General features: G+C 37.8%; 1 protein-coding gene across 13 annotated transcripts in view; it reads right to left on the bottom strand.

Moving 5' to 3' along the window:
- RABGAP1L (RAB GTPase activating protein 1 like) overlaps nucleotides 1–27,245 on the bottom strand; it is an 852,978-nt gene that overhangs the window by 756,889 nt on the left and 68,844 nt on the right. For 8 of the 13 annotated variants that reach the window (XM_054449610.2, XM_054449617.2, XM_054449626.2 and 5 more), the window contains exons 2-5: nucleotides 24,286–24,456; nucleotides 22,419–22,611; nucleotides 6,200–6,410; nucleotides 1,937–2,111 (exon numbers count right to left, since the gene is read on the bottom strand). In XM_054449610.2, coding sequence (XP_054305585.1) covers nucleotides 1,937–2,111; nucleotides 6,200–6,410; nucleotides 22,419–22,611; nucleotides 24,286–24,423 — 717 coding nt within the window. In that variant the 5' untranslated portion in view covers nucleotides 24,424–24,456. Of the gene's footprint in view, nucleotides 1–1,936; nucleotides 2,112–6,199; nucleotides 6,411–22,418; nucleotides 22,612–23,128; nucleotides 23,232–24,285; nucleotides 24,457–27,245 lie in introns of those variants that run through there. The other 5 variants (XM_054449637.2, XM_054449629.2, XM_054449665.2 and 2 more) reach the window with 2 other exon arrangements.

The following is a 27,245-nucleotide window of genomic DNA, read 5'->3' on the forward strand; positions in this document are numbered from 1 at the left end:
TCTCTATTTATACTGGGTTATTCCTCTTTTAGAACTGATGTCTCATTCATTACCTAGAGGAGGATTTTTAAAATTTTTTTAAAAAGAAATAATGTCTCATAATAAGGTTTAATGACCACTGTCATGTATTTCTCCTTCAAACAATACATTTTACCACTAATGCCCCCATAATGTAATACTTTCTAAAATGCACTCAAAAAAATTAAATAATAGATGGAGATAACTTTCTTACAATGTGCAATGGAAAAAACATGCTCTATAGAAACAGCATTTATTTTATACTATATCCAAAATGGTCTGGCCAAGAATTTCCCACAGTTTTTTCCACTGCTTACCTACCATGATAAGCTCTCAAAAATAACAAACATTTCCCTTACTCTAAAGCCAAGTGAATGCTACAATCCAAAAGACAGTTTCATACCATTAGTTATGGAAACCTCTTGCAGCAATTCAGTTTCCTTCTGCAGCAGCATTTCTCTCTCTCCAAGCAGCAGATTCTCCAGGTCTTCAAAGCTCATTTCCTTGCTGTTGAGCTCCAGTGATTCGGAAATCACACAGGTGTGTTAAATGATGGCTGACAACATGAAATGCCAGGATTCTACCATCTGCTTCCCCACCTCTGTAGTGGAGTTCGTAAGGATCAGAAATAGCCCCCCTCATTCACAAAAACATACATATTCCTTCAGCATATTTATATTCACTGTCTACTATATGCTAGGCACACTAGCAGCATACTTATACTCATTCACTCTCCTGTCTATCAGACCATTTTGAACAAGAAGTCAGTATACACATAGATATATAAGTGCTGGGAAAAAAATAGATAAAGCCTTATCTAAAAAACAAAACACAAAACTTCAACTTCTTTCAGAAGGCATGGGTTCTGATAGAGAATTTCTACAGTTACAATCTAAATTATATGTGTCTGTGCATGTTGAGTTTAGTGTAAAGCAAACTGATCACCAGGGCACAAGAACTGACATAGCCATCATGCTTTGTATCAAACTCACAGAAATCCACATTTCCATTAATTCCCATTTTGTGGCCAGAAATAAACTCAAAACTCCTGTTAATAGAATGATTTATTCATGTTTCATGATAGAGGCTAGAATAACTATTGCTTTCAGCATTTTCTGCTAATAATTTATTTTGTCACAAGCAAACATACCTGAGACATTGCCATCCACACCCATTTATGAATGCCTTTGAAATGGTTTTAAGTACTAAGAGTGCAACATTTTAAAATTGGGGATAATTCAATAGATGTAGAAAAGATTTCTCTATGTATTTAACTGCATTTAATCTAAACCATTTCTTCTAACAATAATCTACCAATTAATAATTTCTATAAAAAAAACTTAGTAGCATTTTCAAAGGACTACAAGTTGTTATACCTGCTTTATGTGAGCATTTGTAATTTTAATTAAGCCAGTTCTCTGGAGCAAAATATAGCCTCTGAGCAAGAAAGCACAAAACAAATAATCACCAATGAAAACCACAGAGATTGATAAAATAATCTTAATGCAATATCTAAATGAAAGCAATATGCAACTATCAAGCCCATCAGAGAAACAGGTATCGTTATAGGTACTTTTTAAAATCACATGGACCAATCTACTAGGGCAAAATAATAAGAGAGCTGCAAAAATAGTCTCCCTTCTGAGCATAAGCAATTTACTACCATGGTAAGGTGGAAAGGTAACTCATCCAGTTGTATTTTTCTATGACAACTGCTAAGCTGTGAGAGTGCCCTACCTACACAGATATACCAGACTTGGCTTTCCACATTCAGTTCTATGTCATTACAAATATTAATTTTGTCTTTAGAAATACACTCCAAATTTATGTAATGTATTTATACAACAGTGAAATTAGAGCTCAAAAGTATTACCCTAATTCATCTCTATAGCAAATTGCTGTACTATATTATACTTACTGCCTCTTTAATTTCACAGGAGAAAACATGTATCTGAAATTCTTCTGAACCATGGGAACTCTCTGTAAATGCAAAGCAATTGCTCTCTGTTGTTCCGTCATGTCCACGTGCACAGAATAACACCTTATAGATTGGAAAAGATGCTATCTCCACATTGCTGGATTGGTCTATAATTCTGTAGAACAGTAATGAAAAGTTAGATAAAATATTAATTCTTGAAGAACAAAGACATATTTCCAGTTAGGTTTTTTTTTTTAAAAAAAAAAGAACAAATAGTTTTCTATGACAATATATGATATATAAACATAACTATCTTGGTTTTTTTTTTTTTTTTTTTTTGAAACAGAGTTTTGCTCTTTCCCCCAGGCTGGAGTGAAGTGGCCCAATCTTGGCTCATTGCAACCTCTACCTCCCGAGTTTGAGTGATTCTCCTGCTTCAGCCTCCCAAGTACCTGGGATAACAGGTGCCTGCCATCACACCCGGCTAATTTTTGTATTTTTTGTAGAGACAGGGTTTTGCCATGTTAGCCAGGCTAGTCTTGAACTCCTGACCGCAGGTGATCCACCCCGCGTTGGCCTCCCAAAGTGCTAGGATTATAGGCGTGAGTCACCGCACCTGGCCAAACATAACTATCTTAAAAATCACAAAAATAAACTGGAACTAACAATGCAAGAGAGAACAAATTGTCTTCATATTCACAACACACACACATGCAAACACACACATACACACAAATTCTTTATTATCTTCTGACAATTTCTTCATTCTTGTGTTTCCTATGATCCAACTCATTTACTTCAAAGCTAAGTATACATGCCTGGTAACATCTGTATCACCCATCCCTAAATCTAGTCTTTTTCAGTTATGGCAAAAGGAATGCCAGTCTAGAACAGTATAGACTATCCCTGGAGAGCCCACTTCTATACAGAGCAGCACCTATAAGTTTATCTAAGCCCCAATTCATTGTTCAACTGAGGCCCTTTCTACCACAAAAAAGGTCAGGTGGTTCCAAAGACGAATTCAACAACGGAATACAAAAGCTGAAAGGAGTCTGTGGGATTTGGAAGCAAATAATTCTCTGACTTTCCCTACACAAATCCTAAGTCCTGGCTGGGCGCAGTGGCTCACACCTGTAATCCCAGCACTTTAGGAGGTCGAGATGGGTGGATCACTTGAGGTCAGGAGTTCAAGACCAGTCTGACCAACATGGTGAAATCCCATCTCTACTGATAAATGCAAAAATCAGCCAGGCATGGTGGTGGGCAGCTGTATTCCCAGCTATTCAGGAGGCTGAGGTATGAGAATTGTTTGAACCCAGGAGGCAGATGTTTCAGTGCACCAAGATCGTGCCACTGCACTCCAGCCTGGGCAACAGAGTGAAACTGTGTCTCGAAAACAAAAACAAAAACAAAACTAAACAAAAAAATCCTAAGTCCTGGATTGATCTACACATTCAAGACCCCTTCAAGATCTCAAATTTAGAAACTGAGGGGTAAGGGGACAACCCCAGGAATAAAGAGGCAAGTCAAAACACTAAATCTCTGTCAAGGTGTGTTTGGCAAATCGAAGCTAAACAGATAGCATAGAAGACACTTTGAAAACAATTTTTCTTTAAAAAGACATTTTGACATTTTTAGACAATAACATATAAACAATATACATGTAAACCCTCTCCTGAAAAATTCAAAGCATTTTTACCAAAATTTTCTAAATTTATATTGCCATTATTTTGGTACTTCGAACTTAGCAAAAGTTTTCCCACATTATAAACTTCAAAGAATGAGGCAAATCAGAAAGGGTTTTTAAAAGATTAACACAACTTTCAGAGAATATTCCAGGCTCCAGACAAATTCAACCTCATTTCCTTGACCTGGTCTGCTTATTTGTTCGTTCAGCAAATATTTGCTAAAATCTTGCAATGAATCACTTACTTCCCTAGCCACTGAAGCTATAGCAGGGAAAAATATAAAGAAACTATCCTCACAAGCTTATAATCTAGTGAGGAAGATATCCAATAAACTAATAAGCAAATAAATATAATATCAATTCAAAGAAAAGTGCTATGAAGAAAAAAAAAAAAAGACCCAGTATGAGGAAAGAGAGTTACATGATGTAACCAAGGAAGGCTTCTTATGATAAAATGTTTACTAAGATGAAACAAAAAACATTGGAAAATCAGGGAAATATTTACTTAGGGAGTATAAAGATAATATGCTAAAGTCCTGGGGTGGGAAATGTGACTGATAAGTCCTATAAGAATGAATACAGAGGCTAGTATAACTGGAATGGAGTGAATGAAGACAGAGAAAGGGAGAGGAAAGTGGTACTAATAATGCAAGTAAACAAATTATCTTCATATTCTTGCACATCTTACACACATACACACAAATCTGCATCTTCTTTTGATGAATGAAGAGAGAGAAGGGAGGAGGGAGACAGAAGGACAGAAAGAGAGAGAGAAGGGAGTCCTCTTGAATAAGATTCGTATCCTTATAAAAGAAACCCCAGAGAGCTCTTACACTCTCTTCCACCATGTAAGAACACATGAACCAGGAAGCAGGCCCTCACCAGACACCAAATATGCTGGAGCTTTGATCTAGGAACTGCCAACCACGAGAACTGTGAAAAATAATTATCTGTTGTATGTAAACCATCAGTCTATGGCAGTTTGTTACAGCAGCCCAAACAGGCTAAGAAGAAAAGAAAGAAGGAGGAAGAGGGGAAGAACAAGTTGGAGCAGTAGGTCAACAGTGCCTAACCATGATAAGGATTTCAAATATAACCACAAGTGTGACTGAGGGAAAGGCTGAATGTAGGAGAATAACATTATCTGACTTATTTTTTTTATTTTTTATTTTTTTGAGACGGAGTCTCGCTCTGTCGCCTAGGCTGGAGTGCAGTGGCGCAATCTCCTGGGGTCACACCATTCTCCTGCCTCAACCTCCCGAGTAGCTGGGACTACAGGCGCCCGCCACCACGCCCAGCTAATTTTTTGTATTTTTAGTAGAGACGGGGTTTCACCATGTTAGACAGGATGGTCTCCATCTCCTGACCTCGTGATCCAACCACCTTGGCCTCCCAAAGTGCTGGGATTACAGGCGTGAGCCACCGCGCCCAGCCACTTTTTTTTTTTTTAATTAAGATGGGGTCTCTGTCACCCAGACTGGAGTGCAGTGGCGTGATCTCGGCTCACCGCAACCTCCATCTCCCGAGTTTGAGCGATTCTCCTGCCTCAGCCTCCCAAGTAGCTGGGATTACAGGCGTGCACCACCACATGTGGCAAATTTTTGTACTGTTTTGCCCAGGATGGTTTCGAACTCCTGACCTCAAGTGATTCACCCGCCTCAGCCTCCCAAAGTGCTGGGATTGCAGGTGTGAGCCACCACACCTGGCCCTGACTTACATTTAAAGAAAATAAAGGTTCAGCTGACATAATGTATTATTCCTAATTAAGCATAAGAGGAAAAAGCCATTTTGCTTCTTTCCAGTCTAATGTAAATAACTTAAAATCTATGGCTCACTCCAGTTTCTTTCAACCACTATTACTTCAGAAGCTGAAGGCAGATTTTTATGCTCATTCAGGATAGAGAATATTACAAGTATTTTTACAGTTTTATTTCTATTTATAATATTCTAAGCATAACTGTTGATATGGGTTTGGATCTGTGGCTCCGTCCAAATCTCATGTCAAATCGCAATCTCCAATGTTGGAGGTGGGGGCCTGGTGAAAGGTGACTGGATCATGGGAGCAATTTCTTATGAATGGTTTAGCACCATCCCCTCGGTGCTGTTCTCATGACAGCTGTTCTCATGAAACCTGGTTGTTTAAAAGTGTGTGGCACCTCCCCCTTCTCTCTCTTGCTCCTGCTCCTGCCACGTTAAGACAATTCTGCTTCCCCTTGCCTTCTGCCATGATTGTAAGTTTCCTGAGGCCTCCCCTCCTGAGGCCTCCCTCCCAGAAGCTGAGCAGATGGCCAGCATCATGTTTCCCATACAGCCTGCAGAATCAAGAGCCAGTTAAACCTCTTCTCTTTATCAATTATCCAATCTCAGATATTTCTTTACTGCAGTGCAAGAACAGACTAATACAATTGTTCAAATGCCCCTTTCAAACAATGAACACAGTCTAAGCCTAAACATGTTTACTCTGCATGTCTACAGTATGAGTTCACAATAAGTTCTACACCTGATGACGCTATAACATCTTCGCCACCACCCAAAAGACTTAATATGTGTCTAAAGAAAAACAAATTAGAGCTTACCTCACAGAACCTTCTGGAACATTTGGTACATACAGGGTAACAGGAAAGGGGTACTGACTGGAAGATTTCATGGTTGCCATTGCCCGTAAAGCCTCTACTTCATTACGTGGGGAAGAAACCTTCATACATCCTAAGTAGGTCAGTTTATTAAATAAAACACTATCTTCTTCAGGTAGTCCACCTGGAGAAGATGGTCTGGGTGTAGAAATTTCTGAAGAAACAAAAAAAGAAACACTCAAAAGTCATTGCAAAACTCCACCATCACTATAATCTTCCCAATGCCCAAAAAGAAATGAAATATTTCAAACAAAATCTAGGTCTCTCTGTATTTTCACTTCTTTTATATTTTAAAATTTTAGGATTTAAAATCTAGGATTCTAGGATTTTATAATCCTAAATCTTATGTCAGAGTTCCAGAGCCAGCCATTTCATACTTTCAAATCTCTCAAAATATTATCTTACTTAGCTATAAGTTCTTCAGATGAGAGAAAAAATTTAAGCTTTATATTAAAAAAACTCAAAAAGATAGAGTACAAGTATGTAAAAGAAAACAGAACCTCTGGTCTCCAAACTGACTATGCCAAAGCAAAAGATAAGCTTGGGAACCGAGTCATGCAATACTGCCTTCTTTTTGTTCCCAGATAGCTGTAAATTCACAACCCTGTGTCATAGCCTTATCCATATGCCAGGTTCCCACAACGATAGAAGGGCACATATCTCCCCAGATGGCTTCCCTCACAGATTACTCACAAGGAATTTCCATGTGAGTCCCTAAATCATTTAAGATATGTATCCTCCCTATAAACTAGCTCTAAAGTTGAGTTCTGTCAAATTTCATCCTCACAATGTCAATTATCAGCTTATCTTCACAGACACAGGACAAGACCAGAAATCGTCCCTTCACCTACACTAAGATGAATGCATAATTGACTTTCTTTTTTTTTATTTCTTTTTTTAATTATACTTCAAGTTTTAGGGTACATGTACACAACATGCAGGTTTGTTACATATGTATACATGTGCCATGTTGGTGTGCTGCACCCATTAACTCGTCATTTAACATTAGGTATTTCTCCTAATTCTATCCCTCCCCCCTCCCCCCACCCCACAACATGCCCCGGTGTGTGATGTTTCCCTTCCTGTGTCCATGTGTTCTCATTGTTCAATTCCCACCTATGAGTGAGAACATGCGGTGTTTGGTTTTTTGTCCTTGCGATAGTTTGCTGAGAATGACGGTTTCCAGCTTCATCCATGTCCCTCCAAAGGACATGAACTCATCATTTTTATGGCTGCATAGTATTCCATGGTGCACATCTGCCACATTTTCTTAATCCAGTCTATCATTGTTGGATATTTGGGTTGGTTCCACAATGAGATACCATCTCACACCAGCTAGAATGGTGATCATTAAAAAGTCAGGAAACAGCAGGTACTGGAGAGGATGTGGAGAAATAGGAACACTTTTACACTGTTGGTGGGACTATAAACTAGTTCAACCATTGTGGAAGTCAGTGTGGCGATTCCTCAGGATCTAGAACTAGAAATACCATTTGACCCAGCCATCCCATTACTGGGTATATACCCAGAGGATTATAAATCATGCTGCTATAAAGACACATGCACACGTATGTTTATAGCGGCGCTATTCACAATAGCAAAGACTTGGAACCAACCCAAATGACTTTTTCCTCTACTCCCTCTTTTCACATGTAAAGTGTAGATTTATTGAGGCTAGTCAGAGCCTCACAAGAATGCAACCATTTGCCTCACTGCCTACCTTTCCCTCGTTTTTAACCTGTGCTTGCCCTTTCCCCTTTAAACACTGAAGTTCCCAAAACCCCTCTAGAAAAGCACAGGTCACAATTACTCCTGTGGCTTGTTTTTCCCAGGCACATACTAAACCCTTGACTAAGTTAACCTCTATGGATTGAGACCTGCCACTTTTCGGTTAACAAGTGATATAGAACAATAAGGAGGAAACACTATACAAAAGATACTGTGAATTAGCCCCAAAATAATGAGGATTAAACAAAAGTAAATCAGCTAAAAGTTTCTCTTGACTGTAAAGATCCTTCACTGCACCACATTTATTAAGCAGCCTAACTTCCTAAGCAAAAACAAGCAAAGTTAAAATGTTACATCTCATACCAACAACAAGCGTCAAGCTTATTTCCCTCATTCCTGGTTTGCTGGCTTCTATGAACTATATAAGTGTTCCAATGGAATTTTTTTCCTCAAAATAATTATTTTTGATGAATGAATCTATGATTGCTTCGCCCAATTCCATCCCCATCATAATGAATTTCTTTAAAAAAAAAAAAATCTGTTCATTTTATTCTAAGAACAGCAGGCAGCAAAGATCCAATTGTGGTTAGAGAGTATCCATCTGCGTGTATCAGGTAGTATAACATTCTCCCTTCATGCCCCTACCTAAAATCCACATTCTGCTTGGCTTCCCTGCTGTTACCTACATCCATGCTGCACAAAATTAAGCATACATGTATCACTTGAACTAGGTCCTTGCAGCATTTTCAGACTGCCATTACCAAGATTCCTCTTGTAGGATAGGATTTTAATAAATAATTCACAAAAGCCATTTCAAATTCCCCAACTGCAGCTCCTAAATATTATATTAAAATATGGAACTTCACCACTGACTTTTTTGTTAAGGAACTAAAGCCATTCAAAATGAACTACTTCATCTACCATGTTCTTCAACCAATGAAACATGTTTTTCTCCCTTTTTCAGTCAGTTCAATATAACGTATTTCAAAAGGGATAAATAAAAAACTACAAATACATTTTAATATGTTTAAATTATTTTGTATTATATTATTATATACATGTATGTTTTTACATACTTTTCTTAATGTAACAAGCACTTATGCAGCAACAATAAGACTGATGAGCCTGGGTGATTACGTAGTTCAAGTGGTCTAACATGTGTAACTAGAGTCTTAAAAAAAGAAAAAATATAAGATGAATGTGAACCAGGGAGAAACAACAAAAAATAATATAAATAAAAAGAGAAAAGAAGAGGCCAAAAAGAAGTTGTTTGAAGAGGTATTTTACAAACCTGTGTAACCCAAGATTCATGACTCTATAGATCCCAAATATAAAACAGTACAGAAACTGATCCAAAAGTAACAAATGATAAAATAGGCAAAGAAGGCCTATACAATGACTATTATAAATATGATCAAGGATTTAAAGATAAACATCTAACAAAACAAGAAGAAAAATGAAAGACATAAAAAAGAACGAAAAGAAACTCTAGAGCTGAAAAAATACAAGATCTGCAGTAAAATATTCCCCAGGTGGATATAACAGCAGTTTCTAAATTGCAGAAGAGGAATGTTAAAGGAAGTTCCTTGAGCAACAGGAAAATGATACAGAGAAAATGAAGAGCACGAGAAGTTAAATATGAGAAAAAGACCTATTCCCTGCTCTTTTAATTTCTTCAAAATATAACAGACTAAAACAAAAAAAAAAACCCCACAGTATTTTGTAGAATTTGTAACATATGTATTAGCGAAATGAATGAGAGCAGAAGCATAAAATCTGGACGGTAACAAAAGATCCTTACAATGTACATAAAGTGTTATGATATTATTAGAATGTACATGAGTTAAAGACTTGAGTTATGGAGAGGAGCCAAGATGGCCGAATAGGAACAGCTCCGGTCTAGAGCTCCCAGCGCGAGCCACGCAGAAGACGGGTGATTTCTGCATTTCCATCTGAGGTACCGTGTTCATCTCACTAGGGAGTGCCAGACAGTGGGCGCAGGTCAGTGGGTGAGTGCACCGTGTGCCAGCCGAAGGAGGGGCGAGGCATTGCCTCACTTGGGAAGCACAAGGGGTCAGGGAGTTCCCCTTCCAGGGGTGACAGACGGCACCTGGAAAATCGGGCCACTCCCACCCGAATACTGTGCTTTTCTGACGGGCTTAGGAAACGGTGCCCCAGGAGAGTATAGCCCGCACCTGGCTCAGAGGGTCCTACGCCCACGGAGTCTCCCTGATTGCTAGCACAGCAGTCTGAGATCAAACAGCAAGTCGGCAGCGAGGCTGGGGGAGGGGCGCCCGCCATTGCCCAGGCTCGCTTAGGTAAACAAAGCAGCCTGGAAGCTTGAACTAGGTGGAGCCCACCACAGCTCAAGGAGGCCTGCCTGCCTCTGTAGGCTCCACCTCTGGGGGCAGGGCACAGACAAACAAAAAGACAGCAGTAACCTCTGCAGACTTAAATGTCCCTGTCTGACAGCTGTGAGGAGAGCAGTGGTTCTCCCAGCACGCAGCTGGAGATCTGAGAACGGGCTGACTGCCTCCTCAAGTGGGTCCCTGACCCCTGACCCCCGAGCAGCCTAACTGGGAGGCACCCCCCAGCAGGGGCAGACTGACACCTCACACGGCCGGCCAGGTACTCCAACAGACCTGCAGCTGAGGGTTCTGTCTGTTAGAAGGAAAACTAACAGAAAGGACATCCACACCAAAAACCCATCTGTACATCACCATCATCAAAGACCAAAAGTAGATAAAACCACAAAGATGGGGAAAAAACAGAGCAGAAAAACTGGAAACTCTAAAAACCAGAGTACCTCTCCTCCTCCAAAGGAACGCAGTTCCTCACCAGCAACGGAACAAAGCTGGACGGAGAATGACTTTGACGAGCTGAGAGAAGAAGGCTTCAGACGATCAAATTACTCCGGGCTACGGGAGGATATTCAAACCAAAGGCAAAGAAGTTGAAAACTTTGAAAAAAAATTTAGAAGAATGTATAACTAGAATAACCAATACAGAGAAGTGCTTAAAGGAGCTGATGGAGCTGAAAACCAAGGCTCGAGAACTACATGAAGAATGCAGAAGCCTCAGGAGCCGATGCGATCAAATGGAAGAAAGGGTATCAGCCCTGGAAGATGAAATGAATGAAATGAAGCGAGAAGGGAAGTTTAGAGAAAAAAGAATAAAAAGAAACGAGCAAAGCCTCCAAGAAATGTGGGACTATGTGAAAAGACCAAATCTCCGTCTGATTGGTGTACCTGAAAGTGATGGGGAGAATGGAACCAAGTTGGAAAACACTCTGCAGGATATTATCCAGGATAACTTCCCCAATCTAGCAAGGCAGGCCAACATTCAGATTCAGGAAATACAGAGAACGCCACAAAGATACTCCTCGAGAAGAGCAACTCCAAGACACATAATTGTCAGATTCACCAAAGTTGAAATGAAGGAAAAAATGTTAAGGGCAGCCAGAGAGAAAGGACGGGTTACCATCAAAGGGAAGCCCATCAGACTAACAGCGGATCTCTCGGCAGAAACCCTACAAGCCAGAAGAGAGTGGGGGCCAATATTCAACATTCTTAAAGAAAAGAATTTTCAACCCAGAATTTCATATCCTGCCAAACTAAGCTTCATAAGTGAAGGAGAGATAAAATACTTCACAGACAAGCAAATGCTGAGAGATTTTGTCACCACCAGGCCTGCCCTAAAAGAGCTCTTGAAGGAAGCGCTAAACATGGAAAGGCACAGCCGGTACCAGCCACTGCAAAATCATACCGAAATGTAAAGACCATTGAGACTAGGAAGAGACTGCATCAACTAATGAGCAAAATATCCAGCTAACATCATAATGACAGGATCAAATTCACACATAACAATATTAACTTTAAATGTAAATGGACTAAATGCTCCAATTAAAAGACACAGACTGGCAAATTGGATAAAGACTCAAGACCCATCAGTGTGCTGTATTCAGGAAACCCAAATCACGTGCAGAGACTCAAAATAAACATAGGCTCAAAATAAAAGGATGGAGGAAGATCTACCAAGCAAATGGAAAACAAAAAAAGGCAGGGGTTGCAATCCTAGTCTCTGATAAAACAGACTTTAAACCAACAAAGATCAAAAGAGACAAAGAAGGCCATTACATAATGGTAAAGGGATTAATTCAACAAGAAGAGCTAACTATCCTAAATATATATGCACCCAATACAAGAGCACCCAGATTCATAAAGCAAGTCCTGAGTGACCTACAAAGAGACTTAGACTCCCACACATTAATAATGGGAGACTTTAACACCCCACTGTCAATATTAGACAGATCAACGAGACAGAAAGTCAACAAGGATACCCAGGAATTGAACTCAGCTCTGCACCAAGCGGACCTAACAGACATCTACAAAACTCTCCACCCCAAATCAACAGAATATACATTTTTTTCAGCACCACACCACACCTATTCCAAAATTGACCATCTACTTGGAAGTAAAGCTCTCCTCAATAAATGTAAAAGAACAGAAATTGTAACAAACTGTCTCTCAGATCACAGTGCAATCAAGCTAGAACTCAGGATTAAGAATCTCACTCAAAACCGCTCAACTACGTGGAAACTGAACAACCTGCTCCTGAATGACTACTGGGTACATAACGAAATGAAGGCAGAAATAAAGATGTTCTTTGAAACCAACAAGAACCAAGACACAACGTACCAGAATCTCTGGGATGCATTCAAAGCAGTGTGTAGAGGGAAATTTATAGCACTAAATGCCCACAAGAGAAAGCAGGAAAGATCCAAAATTGACACCCTAACATCACAATTAAAAGAACTAGAAAAGCAAGAGCAAACACATTCAAAAGCTAGCAGAAGGCAAGAAATAACTAAAATCAGAGCAGAACTGAAGGAAATAGAGACACAAAAAACCCTTCAAAAAATAAATGAATCCAGGAGCTGGTTTTTTCAAAGGATCAACAAAATTGATAGACCGCTAGCAAGATTAATAAAGAAAAAAAGAGAGAAGAATCAAATAGATGCAATAAAAAATGATAAAGGGGATATCACCACCGATCCCACAGAAATACAAACTACCATCAGAGAATATTACAAACACCTCTATGCAAATAAACTAGAAAATCTAGAAGAAATGGATAAATTCCTCAACACATACACCCTCCCAAGACTAAACCAAGAAGAAGTTGAATCTCTGAATAGACCAATAACAGGAGCTGAAATTGTGGCAATAATCAATAGCTTACCAACCAAAAAAAGTCCAGGACCAGATGGGTTCACAGCCGAATTCTACCAGAGGTACAAGGAGGAGCTGGTACCATTCCTTCTGAAACTATTCCAATCAATAGAAAAAGAGGGAATCCTCCCTAACTCATTTTATGAGGCCAGCATCATCCTGATACCAAAGCCTGGCAGAGACACAACAAAAAAAGAGAATTTTAGACCAATATCCTTGATGAACATTGATGCAAAAATCCTCAATAAAATACTGGCAAACAGAATCCAGCAGCACATCAAAAAGCTTATCCACCATGATCAAGTGGGCTTCATCCCTGGGATGCAAGGCTGGTTCAATATACACAAATCAATCAATGTAATCCAGCATATAAACAGAACCAAAGACAAAAACCACATGATTATCTCAATAGATGCAGAAAAGGCCTTTGACAAAATTCAACAACCCTTCATGCTAAAAACTCTCAATAAATTAGGAATTGATGGGACGTATCTCAAAATAATAAGAGCTATTTATGACAAACCCACAGCCAATATCATACTGAATGTGCAAAAACTGGAAGCATTCCCTTTGAAAACTGGCACAAGACAGGGATGCCCTCTCTCGCCACTTCTATTCAACATAGTGTTGGAAGTTCTGGCCAGGGCAATTAGGCAGAAGAAGGAAATAAAGGGTATTCAATTAGGAAAAGAGGAAGTCAAATTGTCCCTGTTTGCAGATGACATGATAGTATATCTAGAAAACCCCATTGTCTCAGCCCAAAATCTCCTTAAGCTGATAAGCAACTTCAGCAAAGTCTCAGGATACAAAATCAATGTGCAAAAATCACAAGCATTCTTATACATCAATAACAGACAAACAGAGAGCCAAATCATGAGTGAACTCCCATTCACAATTGCTTCAAAGAGAATAAAATACCTAGGAATCCAACTTACAAGGGATGTGAAAGACCTCTTCAAGGAGAACTACAAACCACTGCTCAAGGAAATAAAAGAGGATACAAACAAATGGAAGAACATTCCATGCTCATGGGTAGGAAGAATCGATATCATGAAAATGGCCATCCTTCCCAAGGTAATTTACAGATTCAATGCCATCCCCATCAAGCTACCAATGACTTTCTTCACAGAATTGGAAAAAACTACTTTAAAGTTCATATGGAACCAAAAAAGAGCCCACATCGCCAAGTCAATCCTAAGCCAAAAGAACAAAGCTGGAGGCATCACGCTACCTGACTTCAAACTATACTACAAGGCTACAGTAACCAAAACAGCATGGTACTGGTACCAAAACAGAGATATAGATCAATGGAACAGAACAGAGCCGTCAGAAATAATGCCACATATCTACAACCATCTGATCTTTGACAAACCTGAGAAAAACAAGAAATGGGGAAAGGATTCCCTATTTAATAAATGGTGCTGGGAAAACTGGCTAGCCATATGTAGAAAGCTGAAACTGGATCCCTTCCTTACACCTTATACAAAAATCAATTCAAGATGGATTAAAGACTTAAATGTTAGACCTAAAACCATAAAAACCCTAGAAGAAAACCTAGGCAATACCATTCAGGACATAGGCATGGGCAAGGACTTCATGTCGAAAACACCAAAAGCAATGGCAACAAAAGCCAAAATTGACAAATGGGATCTAATTAAACTCAAGAGCTTCTGCACAGCAAAGGAAACTACCATCAGAGTGAACAGGCAACCTACAAAATGGGAGAAAATTTTCGCAACCTACTCGTCTGACAAAGGGCTAATATCCAGAATCTACAATGAACTCCAACAAATTTACAAGAAAAAAACAAACAACCCCATCAAAAAGTGGGCGAAGGACATGAACAGACACTTCTCAAAAGAAGACATTTATGCAGCCAAAAAACACATGAAAAAATGCTCACCATCACTGGCCATCAGAGAAATGCAAATCAAAACCACAATGAGATACCATCTCACACCAGTTAGAATGGCAATCATTAAAAAGTCAGGAAACAACAGGTGCTGGAGAGGATGTGGAGAAATAGGAACACTTTTACACTGTTGGTGGGACTGTAAACTAGTTCAACCCTTGTGGAAGTCAGTGTGGCGATTCCTCAGGGATCTAGAACTAGAAATTCCATTTGACCCAGCCATCCCATTACTGGGTATATACCCAAAGGACTATAAATCGTGCTGCTATAAAGACACATGCACACGTATGTTTATTGCCGCATTATTCACAATAGCAAAGACTTGGAACCAACCCAAATGTCCAACAATGATAGACTGGATTAAGAAAATGTGGCACATATACACCATGGAATACTATGCAGCCATAAAAAATGATGAGTTCATGTCCTTTGTAGGGACATGGATGAAATTGGAAATCATCATTCTCAGTAAACTATCGCAAGAACAAAAAACCAAACACCGCATATTCTCACTCATAGGTGGGAATTGAACAATGAGAACACATGGACACAGGAAGGGGAACATCACACTTCGGGGACTGTTGTGGGTTGGGGGGAGGGGGGAGGGATAGCATTGGGAGATATACCTAATGCTAGATAACGAGTTGGTGGGTGCAGCGCACCAGCATGGCACATGTATACATATGTAACTTAGCTGCACATTGGGCACATGTACCATAAAACCTAAAGTATAATAATAATAATAATAATAATAATAATAATAATAATAATAAAAGAAAAAAAAAAAAAAGACTTGAGTTATAAACTCCGGAGCAACTACTAAAATAATAAGACAAAATTATATAGCTAATGTGCCAATAATGGAGATAAAATAGAACATTAAAAATAATCTAAAGGCAGGAAAGGAGGGGAAAAACAGAAACAGAAGAGACAGAGAAAAACAGCAAGAGAGTAAGTACACTTAGATCCAAATATATTAAAAATTACATTAAAAGTAAATGGTCAGCTGGGCACGGTGACTCATGCCTGTAATCCCAGCACTTTGGGAGGCCAAGGCAGGCAGATCATGAGGTCAAGAGATCGAGACCAACCTGGCCAACAGGGTGAAACCCCATCTCTACTAAAAAAAACAAAAAAATTAGCTGGGCATGGTGGCATGCACCTGTGGTCTCAGCTACTCGGGAGGCTGAGGCAGGAGAATTGCTTGAACCCAGGAGGTGGAGGTTGCAGTGAGCTGAGATCGTGCCATTGCACTCCAGCCTAGGCAACAAGAGTGAAACTCCATCTCAAAAAAAAAGTAAATGGTCAGCTTTTTCTGTAAAGGGTCATATGATAAATATTTTAGGTTTGGTGGTCCAAGATACAAAAATCTACAATATTATGCAAGTATTTATACAAGTGAGAAAAAAACCTTCCACAGATTTTTTGACAAAATTTAAAACTTAATTATGGATACTAAAATTTGAATTTCATGTAAGCTTCATGTGTCACAATAGTATTCTCCTTTTGATATGTTAGAGCCATTTAAAAGTGTAAAAACCATTTTTACTTTGCAAGCCACACCATAAACAAGTACGAAGTGGAATTTGGCTCACAGATAGTAGTTTACTTACCCTAGTCTAAACCCAACTAAAAGACTGAGATTGTCAAACTAGATTTTAAAAAGGTATGTATAAGAAACACTCTTTAAAGATAAAAATAGATGAAAATTTTTTTAAAAAAAAAGGAAAAAGAAAAATATATACCATGCAAATACTAATCATAAGAAACCAAAAGTGGCTATATTAATATAAGAAAAACTAGACTTCAGGACAAGGAATTTTAACAAAAAGAAAAGGGATATTTCACAATGCTAAAATGGTCAATTCATTAAGAAAACACAAAAATTCTAAGTGAGTATGCCCTTAATAGCAGAACTTCAAAATAGCTGAAGCAAAAACAGACTCAAGATTATTGAACTGGAACAGTCAAACTGAAATAAGTCTGTTACAATTTATCTCTCCCACTGTTATAAGTTATCTCTCCCACAGATTATACCTGAAAACTCTTGACAGAATATAAAAAGCAACGACCAGAGGACTCTTTCTTTCTTTTTTTATTGAGATTGGGTTTCGCTATGTTGCGCAGGCTGGTCTTGAACTCCTGAGCTCAAGTGATCCGCCCACTTTGGCTTCCCAAAGTGCTGGGATTACAGGCATGAGCCACCACATCCAGCCTCTTTTTAAAAAGTAAACAGGAACAGCCAGATTGGAGAGGAAAGTGAAAACCTGAACCTCTGTTACAGTGGTGAGTTTTCCATTTTTCTGATCATCACCTCCCAGCTTTGACCTAAGGGTGGTCCGAGTTGCAGAACAGCAGTGAGCAACAAAACAAAGAAATCCAATCTTTCTGGCCAAATAACAGAAAAAGAAGTCCCTGCAAACTAGAGAGTATCTGAGAAATCATGACTTGTTTCTGTTTTGTTTTCTCTCCCAGTTCTACCACTAGCCCCAACCACAGAACTACCTGAAATGCTGGTAGTGGCGGTGGTACTGTAAGCATCTACAATCTGCAGAAAAAGAAATGTGTCTCAAAGGCTAAAATACCAAAGCAAAGAGGCCCCTATAACCCAGAAATGGAAAAGAAAAACTCTATTATTTTTTCCTCTCTTTTCTCTCACCACTTTGTCATAAAGTGCTCCAGACACGAGATTCTGCAAAACAGCACAAAGCAGCAAAAACTCTAAGAAAGAAACCTGTCTTTCTAACACAGGAGTAGAAGGAAAACGGCCAAAGGAAGCCAGAGAGTGTGGGGAAATCTGAGAGAGGAGAGAGGTGAAGAAGATAATCCCCTAATTCTGTGTGTAAACTAACAAACTGTGTATGCATGTGGAACAGACTGAAGAAGCACAGCAAAGGTTTTGAGAATTGAAAATACTTTGGAACCAGAAAGCAAGACAGATCTTGCAGTCTGGACACAACCAGGTGGAATGTCTGCTTTTAAAAAAAAAAAAAAGTCAACATTCTTCAGAGGATTTTAACAAGAAATAGTCTGAAAACATAAGATTCGAGAAATCTGCGAACAAGCCAATTACTCAACAAACATAAAAGGGTGATCTATTCTCAAATGAAAAAATAATCCACAGACCAATCCCAACATGTCCCAGTTGCCCCATAAATACTCCATAAAATAAACGTGAAAACACCTGTAATGAATAAAAATATCAAAACTATCAACAGAGAAACAAAAAAAACTTTAAAAAAAATGTAAATTTAAAAACAGAAAAATACAATATCTAAAATTAAAAATTCATCAGATGATCTCAATAGAAGAATGGAGATTAACAAAGTAAAAAAGTCAGTAAGCTTGAACGTAGGGAAAACAATGAAAAGAGCCTAAGGAATTGTAAAAACGGTATGAAAATGTCTACCATTTTTGTCTACTGAGTCCCAGAAAAGAAAGAGATTAGTGTAGAAACAAAACAATTACCAAGAAATAATGGGTGAAAACTCCCAAATTTGGTTAAAGATATAAATTTACAGATTCAAGAATCTCAGTGATCCAAAAAAAAGATAAACTCAAAGAAAACCACACACAGATAATCAAACTGCTGAAAAGAAAACAATGAAATAAAAGTACTGAAAGCAAAGAAAAATAACACATTACAAATAGGAGAACAATTATTCAAATCACTTCAGATTTGTTATCAGAAACAATGGAGATGAGAAGACATTGGAAAAGCATTTTTAAAGTGCTCAAGAAAATATACGTATGGCTGTTGAAAGCAAAATTATCAGACTGGTACGTTTTTCAATGTATGTATATGTAATACATGTCAATATCAGGAATGAGAGGATATTAATACACATCCTGCAGACATTAAAAGGATAATAAGAGAATATTACTCTATAACAGAGAAACAACTCTATCCCCATACTTAGGTGAAATTGACCAATTACTTAAAAGATGAAAACACCAAAGTACACTCAAGAAGAAATAGATAACCCGAATGGTCTTTTGCACTCAGATTTAAAATTTTTTTTTGAGACGGAGTCTCACTCTGTTGCCCAGGCTAGAGTGCAGTGGTGTGATCTCGGCTCACTGCAACCTCCGGCTCCTGGGTTCAAGTCATTCTCCTGCCCAGATTCTCAGCTGGGATTACAGGCATGAACCACCATGCCCATCTAATTTTTGTATTTTAGTAGAGACGGGGTCTCACCATGTTGGCCAGGCTGGTCTTGAACTCCTGACCTCAAGTAATCCACCCACCTTGGCCTCCCAAAGTGCTGGGATTACAGGTGTGAACCACCATGCCCAGCCCAGACTTAAATTTTTCTATAATGATACACAACTATCTTTTCTTTTTCTGATTTGGCTTTTCCTACCCTGACAATCACAAAAATATGCTCCATTGTTTTCTTCTTACAGGCTTATTTTTCACTTTAAATATTTGATTCACTAAAAATAATTTTTATATACAACTAAGGAACCTAATTTTATTTTATTCCACTCAAAGATGCAACTGTCCCAACACCATTTACTGCATAGTTACCATTTCCCCCAGTGATATGTGAAGCGAATTCTGTCATATACTGAAATCCTTTATATACATAGGTTTGTTTCTGGTACCCTGTTCTAGTGATTCACTTCTATAACAAGCCAATAATATCACATTGGTTTAATCATTGTAACTCTGTAGTCTATCTTAATACATAATATTCTTTTTAAAAATTTTCTTAGCTACCTGTGTACCTCTACTTGTCTAGATACATTTCAGAATGTTTATAAAAATAACTGAAAATTTGAAATTCCCACTCAAGTTACAGACTAATTTGGAGATAAGTTACATTTTTTCAAGGTTGACTCCTATCAATCAACATGGCATCTCTCCCCATTCATTCAGGTGTTCATTTCCTTCAATAACATTTTATAATTTTATTAAAATTTTACATAAATTTTTGTTTCTTCCTTGATACCTATTATTTTTGTTGGTATTATGAATGGCAATTTTATTTTCTACTGTTGGTGCTAATCTTCCTAGAAGTCGTTAAATCTTTTTTTTTTTTTTGAGATGGAGTCTCACTCTGTTGCCCAGGTTGGAGTGCAGTGGCATGATCTCAGTTCATTGCAACCTCCACCTCCTGGGTTCAAGTGACTTTTCTGTCTCAGCCTCCTGAGCAGCTGGGATTTCAGGCGTTCACCACCCTGCCCAGCTAATTTTTTTTTTTTTTTTTTTTAAGACAGAGTCTCACTGTGACGCAGGCTGGAGTGCAATGGTGCAGTCTCGGCTCACTGAAACCTCTGCCTCCCGGGTTCAAGCGATTCTCTCGCCTCAGCCTCCTGAGTAGCTGGGACTACAGGCACGTGCCACCACACCCAGTTAATTTTTGTATTTTTAGTAGAGACGGGGTTTCACTATATTAGCCAGGCTGGTATGGAACTCCTGATCTCGTGACCTGCCCACCTCGGCCTCCCAAAGTGCTGGGATTACAGGCTTGAGCCACCCCGCCCAGCCATTTTTGTATTTTTAATAGAGACGGGGTTTTGCCATGTTGGCCAGGCTGGTCTCAAACTCCTGACTTCAAGTGATCTGCCTGCCTCACCCTCCCAAATTGCTGGGATTACAGGCATGAGCCACCATGCCTGGCAAAAAGTCTTTAAATCTAATAGCTTATCCATTCACTTTCTTAAATACTTTACCAATCATGAGAATTTTTTCACTTTTTTTCTAATCACACTTCATTTCTTTTTCCTGCCATCTTGCATTGGCTGGATTCTTTAGTACAATGTCAAAGAGCTATGGTGATAGCGATCATGCCCTAACTGCTCCTGTTTCAATATATCTTGATGGTAATGCATTTTAAATTTCAGCATAAAACATAAAACTTTGATAGATATTTGGTTAAGCAAGTTTCTTTCTAAGTTTTCCAAGAACTTTACATGTGCATACACATGTAAAATTTTAAATTTTATCCAGTGCTTGTTCTTTATCTATTGACACTTTTTCACTCTTCACCACTTTATGTGGTAAACCACACTGAAAGATTTTTCTAATGCTTAATCATCCTTGCCATGGAAGGCACTGTGATTACATTCCCTACACAAATGCATCACAGCCCTATTGTGTAACAGTTTGGCTATACCTATACTTACGCTGTACCAAGGTTCATTTGGTTCAGAAATAAATCACGAGTTCCCTAAGCCAATTAGGATAATCCCATCCCCTCTGTCAGAGTGACTTATTTAGAGGTTTGAATGTAACCCAGGCCTACAGCTATCAGTTCATGTCATTTCCTTCACTACTAGAAAATGGTTTCACTGGTCCAATCAGAATGAAACTCAGAACTTTTATTTAATCCGTAAAAGAGGCCAGGGATGAGTGCAATGGCTTGCACTGGTAATCCCGACACTTTGGGAGGCTGAGGTGGGCAGATCGCCTGAAGCCAGGAGTTCAAGACCGGCCTGGTCAACATGGCAAAACCCCATGACTACAAAAAAAAAAAAAAATTAGCTAGGCATGGTGGTACATGCCCAGCTACTCAGAAGGCTGAACAGCATCACTGCACTTCAGCCTGGATGGCAGAATGAGACCCTGTCACCAAAGTAATTTTAAAAATCAGTAAAAGAATGAAGACTTTCTCTTTGCCACCAGGCACAAACAGGTCACCTTCCCTTACCTACCAGTAACCAGCTAAGGAGAAAGGTAACATAGAGAAGATCAGAGCTGAGTAGTTTACCAAAAAAACACCATCAGAGCCTAGATCAAACTATACCTGTGGTGTTTAAGCCAGCTGAAGTTGGAGTTGGTTTTGGTTTTATTTTTGCACCCAAAAGCATCTTGACTTATAAGCTAGTATTCAAAGTACAAATCCTAATTATTCATAGATGTATTTATTATTTAATACACTGTTGGAATTGATATATTTTACTTAGAGTTTTTACTAAATATAACTTTAAATAAGTGTAGTGAAACTGAGTAAAAAGGCACATCACATGAAAGACTATCTCCATTACACTATTCTGTGACACCCAAGTATTTACTCATTCGTCCAGTAAGTATCTGTTGAGGACCTACCATGCATGAAGTACTAGGGGTAAAATGAGGACCCAGACATAGTTTTTGTTCCCAAAGAACATTAAGACCTGATTTTTATAGGCAGAGATATAGGCAGAAACATAACACCGAAGTGGAAACTCTCAACAAGAACTGAAAGCTTGAAAAGAGCTAACAATTTTTTCTGATTTTCATCTTAAAATTTTCACTATTACTTTATCCCATTTCCTTAATAGTTTCTAAGAATTCAATACAGTACCTGTGTTAGACGGATCCAAAATTAACTGAAGAGATGGCTTATTTGTTTGGCTGGCTGGAATATCTCCAAACGAATGGTCTGAAATCTCACTGGAACTTTGACAATCAACAAGAAGACTGCTTTGCCTTTTCTCAGAATCTCTCAAAATCTCTTCCATGGCTTTTTCCAATTGTTCATCACCATTAGAAACTATCTACAGACACAGCAAGACAATTCTGTTTCAATTCTACCATAGTTCTGAAGCTAAATTTTATGAAAATATTTCATTTCTAGAAGAAATTAAAGCAATCTAAATATTTAAATATGGTTACTAAAATACTAAGAAGTTGTTTCACATATATAATACATTAAAATCCTGGTTATAAAACTAAATTAGAGGAAAACTATTAGTTTCACAAAAGGATTCTTTATAAAACACTTAAGACAGTTTCCAACTACATTTTACATAAGATCCTATTCACAGAGATGTATTTATCTTTTTTTCCCCTTTCTTTTTAAAGACAGAGTCTCACTCTGTCACCCAGGCTGGAATGCAGTGGTGCAATCTTGGCTCATTGCAAACTTCGCCTCCTGGGTTCAAGCGATTCTCATGCCTCAGCCTCTCAAGTAGATGGGACTACAGGCGTGCACGACCACACCCAGCTAATTTTTGTATTTTTTCTAGAGATGGGATTTCCCCACATTGGCCAGGCTGGTCTTGAGCTCCTTACCTCAAGCAATCCGCCCACCTTGGCCTCCCAGAGTGCTGGGAGTACAGGCTATAAGCCACCATGTCTGGCCCTTCTTTTTCTTTTTCTTTTTTAGGAACACACCCTAAAAATCAGATAACCTTAAATTTACATGTCTAAAGGAAAAAATAGGTAAATTTAAATCGGGTCTATTATGAATATCATTTAAAAGGTTATATTTCTTGTTAGCATAGCATAACCATATTTCTGATTTCTTTACAAATTGTTTGCTAGCTCCCAAGATGAATATTGCTAATTTCCTTACACTTAAGTTGACTCATAGTTTTCTCAAAGGCAGATGAAACACAAAGCCTAAGCGAATAAATGATGTCTTAAACACAATAATGCTAAAATACAGGTATCTAAAAATAAAGCCATTATTTAAATAAAATTATAAAACAATATATTCTCAACATAAACATTGAGTAATCTCATTTTCCGAATATATTTTATTAGACTGATATATTAATACACTTTTGATGCCATAGTTAATACTAAATAAAAGTCATAAATAATATGTAGCACTTTTAACTACTTTTCCTATTCCTGTTTCTAGAAGATAGTTATACCATTTTCAAGCCTATATAACTGAGTTTACTTGCTTCCTTTTCTTTGACTTAGAAAGTGCAACACAAAAGTGAAAAAGGGACCATATCTAAATAAAAACTCATATGCTAAAAATATAAGATATGCTTTAAAAACATTCAGACAAGTCGACTGTTAAATCACACAACGGAACGTTACCAGCTGATTTAAAACATAAAAATCATAAAGAAAAAAGAGTCTCTCAAGTGAAAGCAAAACATTTAATTAACTTCTAAAACCCAGCAGTAAGATAAACAAAAACATGCAGATAAAGTAATGTAAAATTTAACCGTTATGTCTAATTCACCAAAAAATCCTTTCTCTTCTTTTTCCTCTTTTATTCTTCCCCCTAAAATTCCAAATCAAAAGGTAAATAACCAAAAGCAAGAACTTTTTAAAATACACAAACCAAATAATTAGGGTCTGGATAAATCAAACATTGATTTTATTTTGAAAGTCAGCACTTGAGAAAAACCTTTGCATTTTCCACATCTCCTAAGTTTCAAATAGTTTTTAATTAAAAATTATACCATATGTAGAAAAGAAAAAAATACCTTCAGTTGAGGTTTTTCTTCATGTTTTGTAGAATTATCATCTGCATACTGAGGAACCAAAACAAATTCTTCACTGTTCATTGTAGCCACAGAATCAGATGATCCACTAACCTTCTGTAATGAAGCTCTGACCTCCATTTCAGTTCTGCAAACTTCTCTTCCCACATCCAACTGGAAAAACAAAAGGGATTAAAAAAAAAAAAAACCTACTGATTAAAAACATAAACTAATTAAAAACATGAACTAATAAAGCTTTAAAAATGGTTTATGTGAAGAAGAATCCTGCTGGCTAGATAATTATCTCAAAGTTAGGGAGGCTACCTTCTTGGACTGAGCCACTTAATGGAAATGTACTCTCTCTTCATCCTAAGTTTCCAGACTTATAGAGCCATATTGTTACCTAAAAATTTACACAAACCAGTCCATATCTCAACCAGATTTATCACTGTTTACCTGACACACTCACTCTCATTTCTCTTAGAAATACTGTTTTCTTTTCTTTTTAATAGACGAAATAATTAAATGATACTAGAAATACCTACAAATGCATGCACCGACACAAAACCATATCACTGACACTGCTATATTAATTAAATCTAAATGCTTCAAAAAAAAAAACTTATCTCCTCAAGACCGAATATTGTACCTGCAAATATTTTTTCTGAGTAACTAAAGTTGACTAATACAGAATTCAACATCCTAAGACATATAGCTTCTCTTTCCTGACACATTATCACTTATTAACACCAAAAAGAAAAAGAAAAAAGCTTCTATATTGCCTTCACGTAGCAAATAATGTTTCAGTAATCAAACACAGTGTAATTCCATTTTCTGGATAGATCTCTACAGCATAGAAACAACACTCACTATCATATCCAGAAGTTCATGTACTCACACAACTAAGTTTAACTGCAGACATAACTATATAACAGACACAACTCAGCCCTGAGGTTACCTAAGTGAATAAGGAAAACAAGTAGCCTGCACTTCTGGGGCTTACATACTAGTAAGAAAACAAACAAAAAAGTGAGCAAATGGTGATTCCAAGTCACTCTAAAGGCTATGCAAAAAATAAACACGTTAATGTGACAAACAGTAGCTATGGGAAGTATACGGACAAATTAAGGTGGTAGGAAAAAGCTCTCTAAGAGGAAGATATCTGAGCCTAAACCTGAAAGACAAAAAAGAACCCCACTATTACACAATCTGCTCAGTGACCAAATGAGTAATGTGATAGAGGGGCAGGACGAGCAGGCTAGGGCTAAAGAACACAGGACCTTGTAAGCCATAGTAAGTCTACTGATCCATGCCTAAAATACCCCCAGAAATGTTATTTTTCTTTCTAATTAGGTTACCTTTTTCATTATAGCCTGTAAGTATAGCTGCAATATTCTATTTTGCCATTAGGTGACACTAACACCATTACTCTTGGCAATAAAAAGAATGGTTCTAGCTTCAAGTTACATGTGTATCTTTTAAAAAGTAATTACTTTCCAACTTTATAAAAAATCAAAAATTTCAAGAATATCAGAATAAAGAATAACCATACTCCTGGACCAGTGTAATTAGCTAGCCATCATTTATTTCTGTTATGCATGTTAACACCCTTCCTTTTTAAAACCCAAGCAACATTCATCTGTCCTCTGAAGGTTTTTTTTCTCACTTTGTATATTATGTTTCTAAAAATGCAGAAGCCATGTCTTTACTCTTCCAGACTGCACAATGAATCCTTAACTGCCAACACACCACATATTCCAGATGTCTTTCTTTGGTCAATCCTTCAAGTCTTTCTCAGGTTGCTGCTCCTCTACCTGATTTCTAAATGTTAGAAATTCCCTGAGTTCAGATCCTGACCTTTTCCCTTGTCACACACTCTAAGTAATGTCTCTCATTGTCATGGATGAAAATACCACCTACAGGCTAACAGTCTTCCAAATTTCTATCCCAACTCAAATACCTTCTCTAAATTCCTGCCCTGAAATTCACCTCTACTTGATATTTCCATGTGGAAGTCTTATGAGTATCTTAAATGAAACATGACCAAAATGGAATTCCTAATGTCTCCTCCAAACTTGTTTCTAGTCCCGATTTACCATTTCAGTAAATAACACCACTATCTTCTACAAAGTTACTTGAACAAGAAACCTGGATATCATCCTTGATTCACCTCCACTTCTTTACTCCTCACATCAGCAAGTCATGTCAGACCCACTTCCAAAATAAGCCTCACATCTATCCATTTTTCTGTCTACTACTACTACCACTCTAGTCCAAACAATGCTCTTATCTACTGTAAAAGCCTCCTAACCCATCTTCTATTTCCAGTCTTCTTCCCTCAATCTATGTCATTGTTCACAAAGCTGCCAATTTATTTATTTAATTTTTTTTCAAAAAATAAATTAGATTACATGAAAACTCCAGACCAAAACCTTTTCACTAAAATTTAAATAAAATTCAAACTGCTTCCAAAGACTTATGAGGCCCAATACACCCTTGCCCCCATCACTTTCTCATTATAATTCCTTAATCACACAAGTTCCAACACAAGCAAAAACCAAGAAAAATCATTGCCAGCAAATCTGGCTTGAAAGAAAGATTAAAAGTAGTTCTTCAGACAGAAAGAAAATTATATAGGTCAAAAATGTGGATCTATGTGATAAAAGGAAGAATAAATGTATTGGATGATTATACCACATGGACAAAAAAAAAACATGACAGCAATGGCAAAAAAAAAAAGCGAGAGGGAGAGAGAGGAATTGGAAATATCCTGTTATAAGGTAATGGCACTACTTGTACATGGGTTACATGCAGTATAAAATTATTTAAAAATTTACTTTTTTACTCCTTTATTTTTAATTTTTGTGGGTACATGTGTGTATATTAACATGTTATGTGACATACTTTTACATGGCATGAAATGCATAATAATCACATCAGGGCAAATGGAGTATCCATCACCT

Source organism: Pongo pygmaeus, chromosome 1 (genome assembly GCF_028885625.2).
Source record: "Pongo pygmaeus isolate AG05252 chromosome 1, NHGRI_mPonPyg2-v2.0_pri, whole genome shotgun sequence".
NCBI classification, from domain to species: domain Eukaryota; kingdom Metazoa; phylum Chordata; class Mammalia; order Primates; family Hominidae; genus Pongo; species Pongo pygmaeus.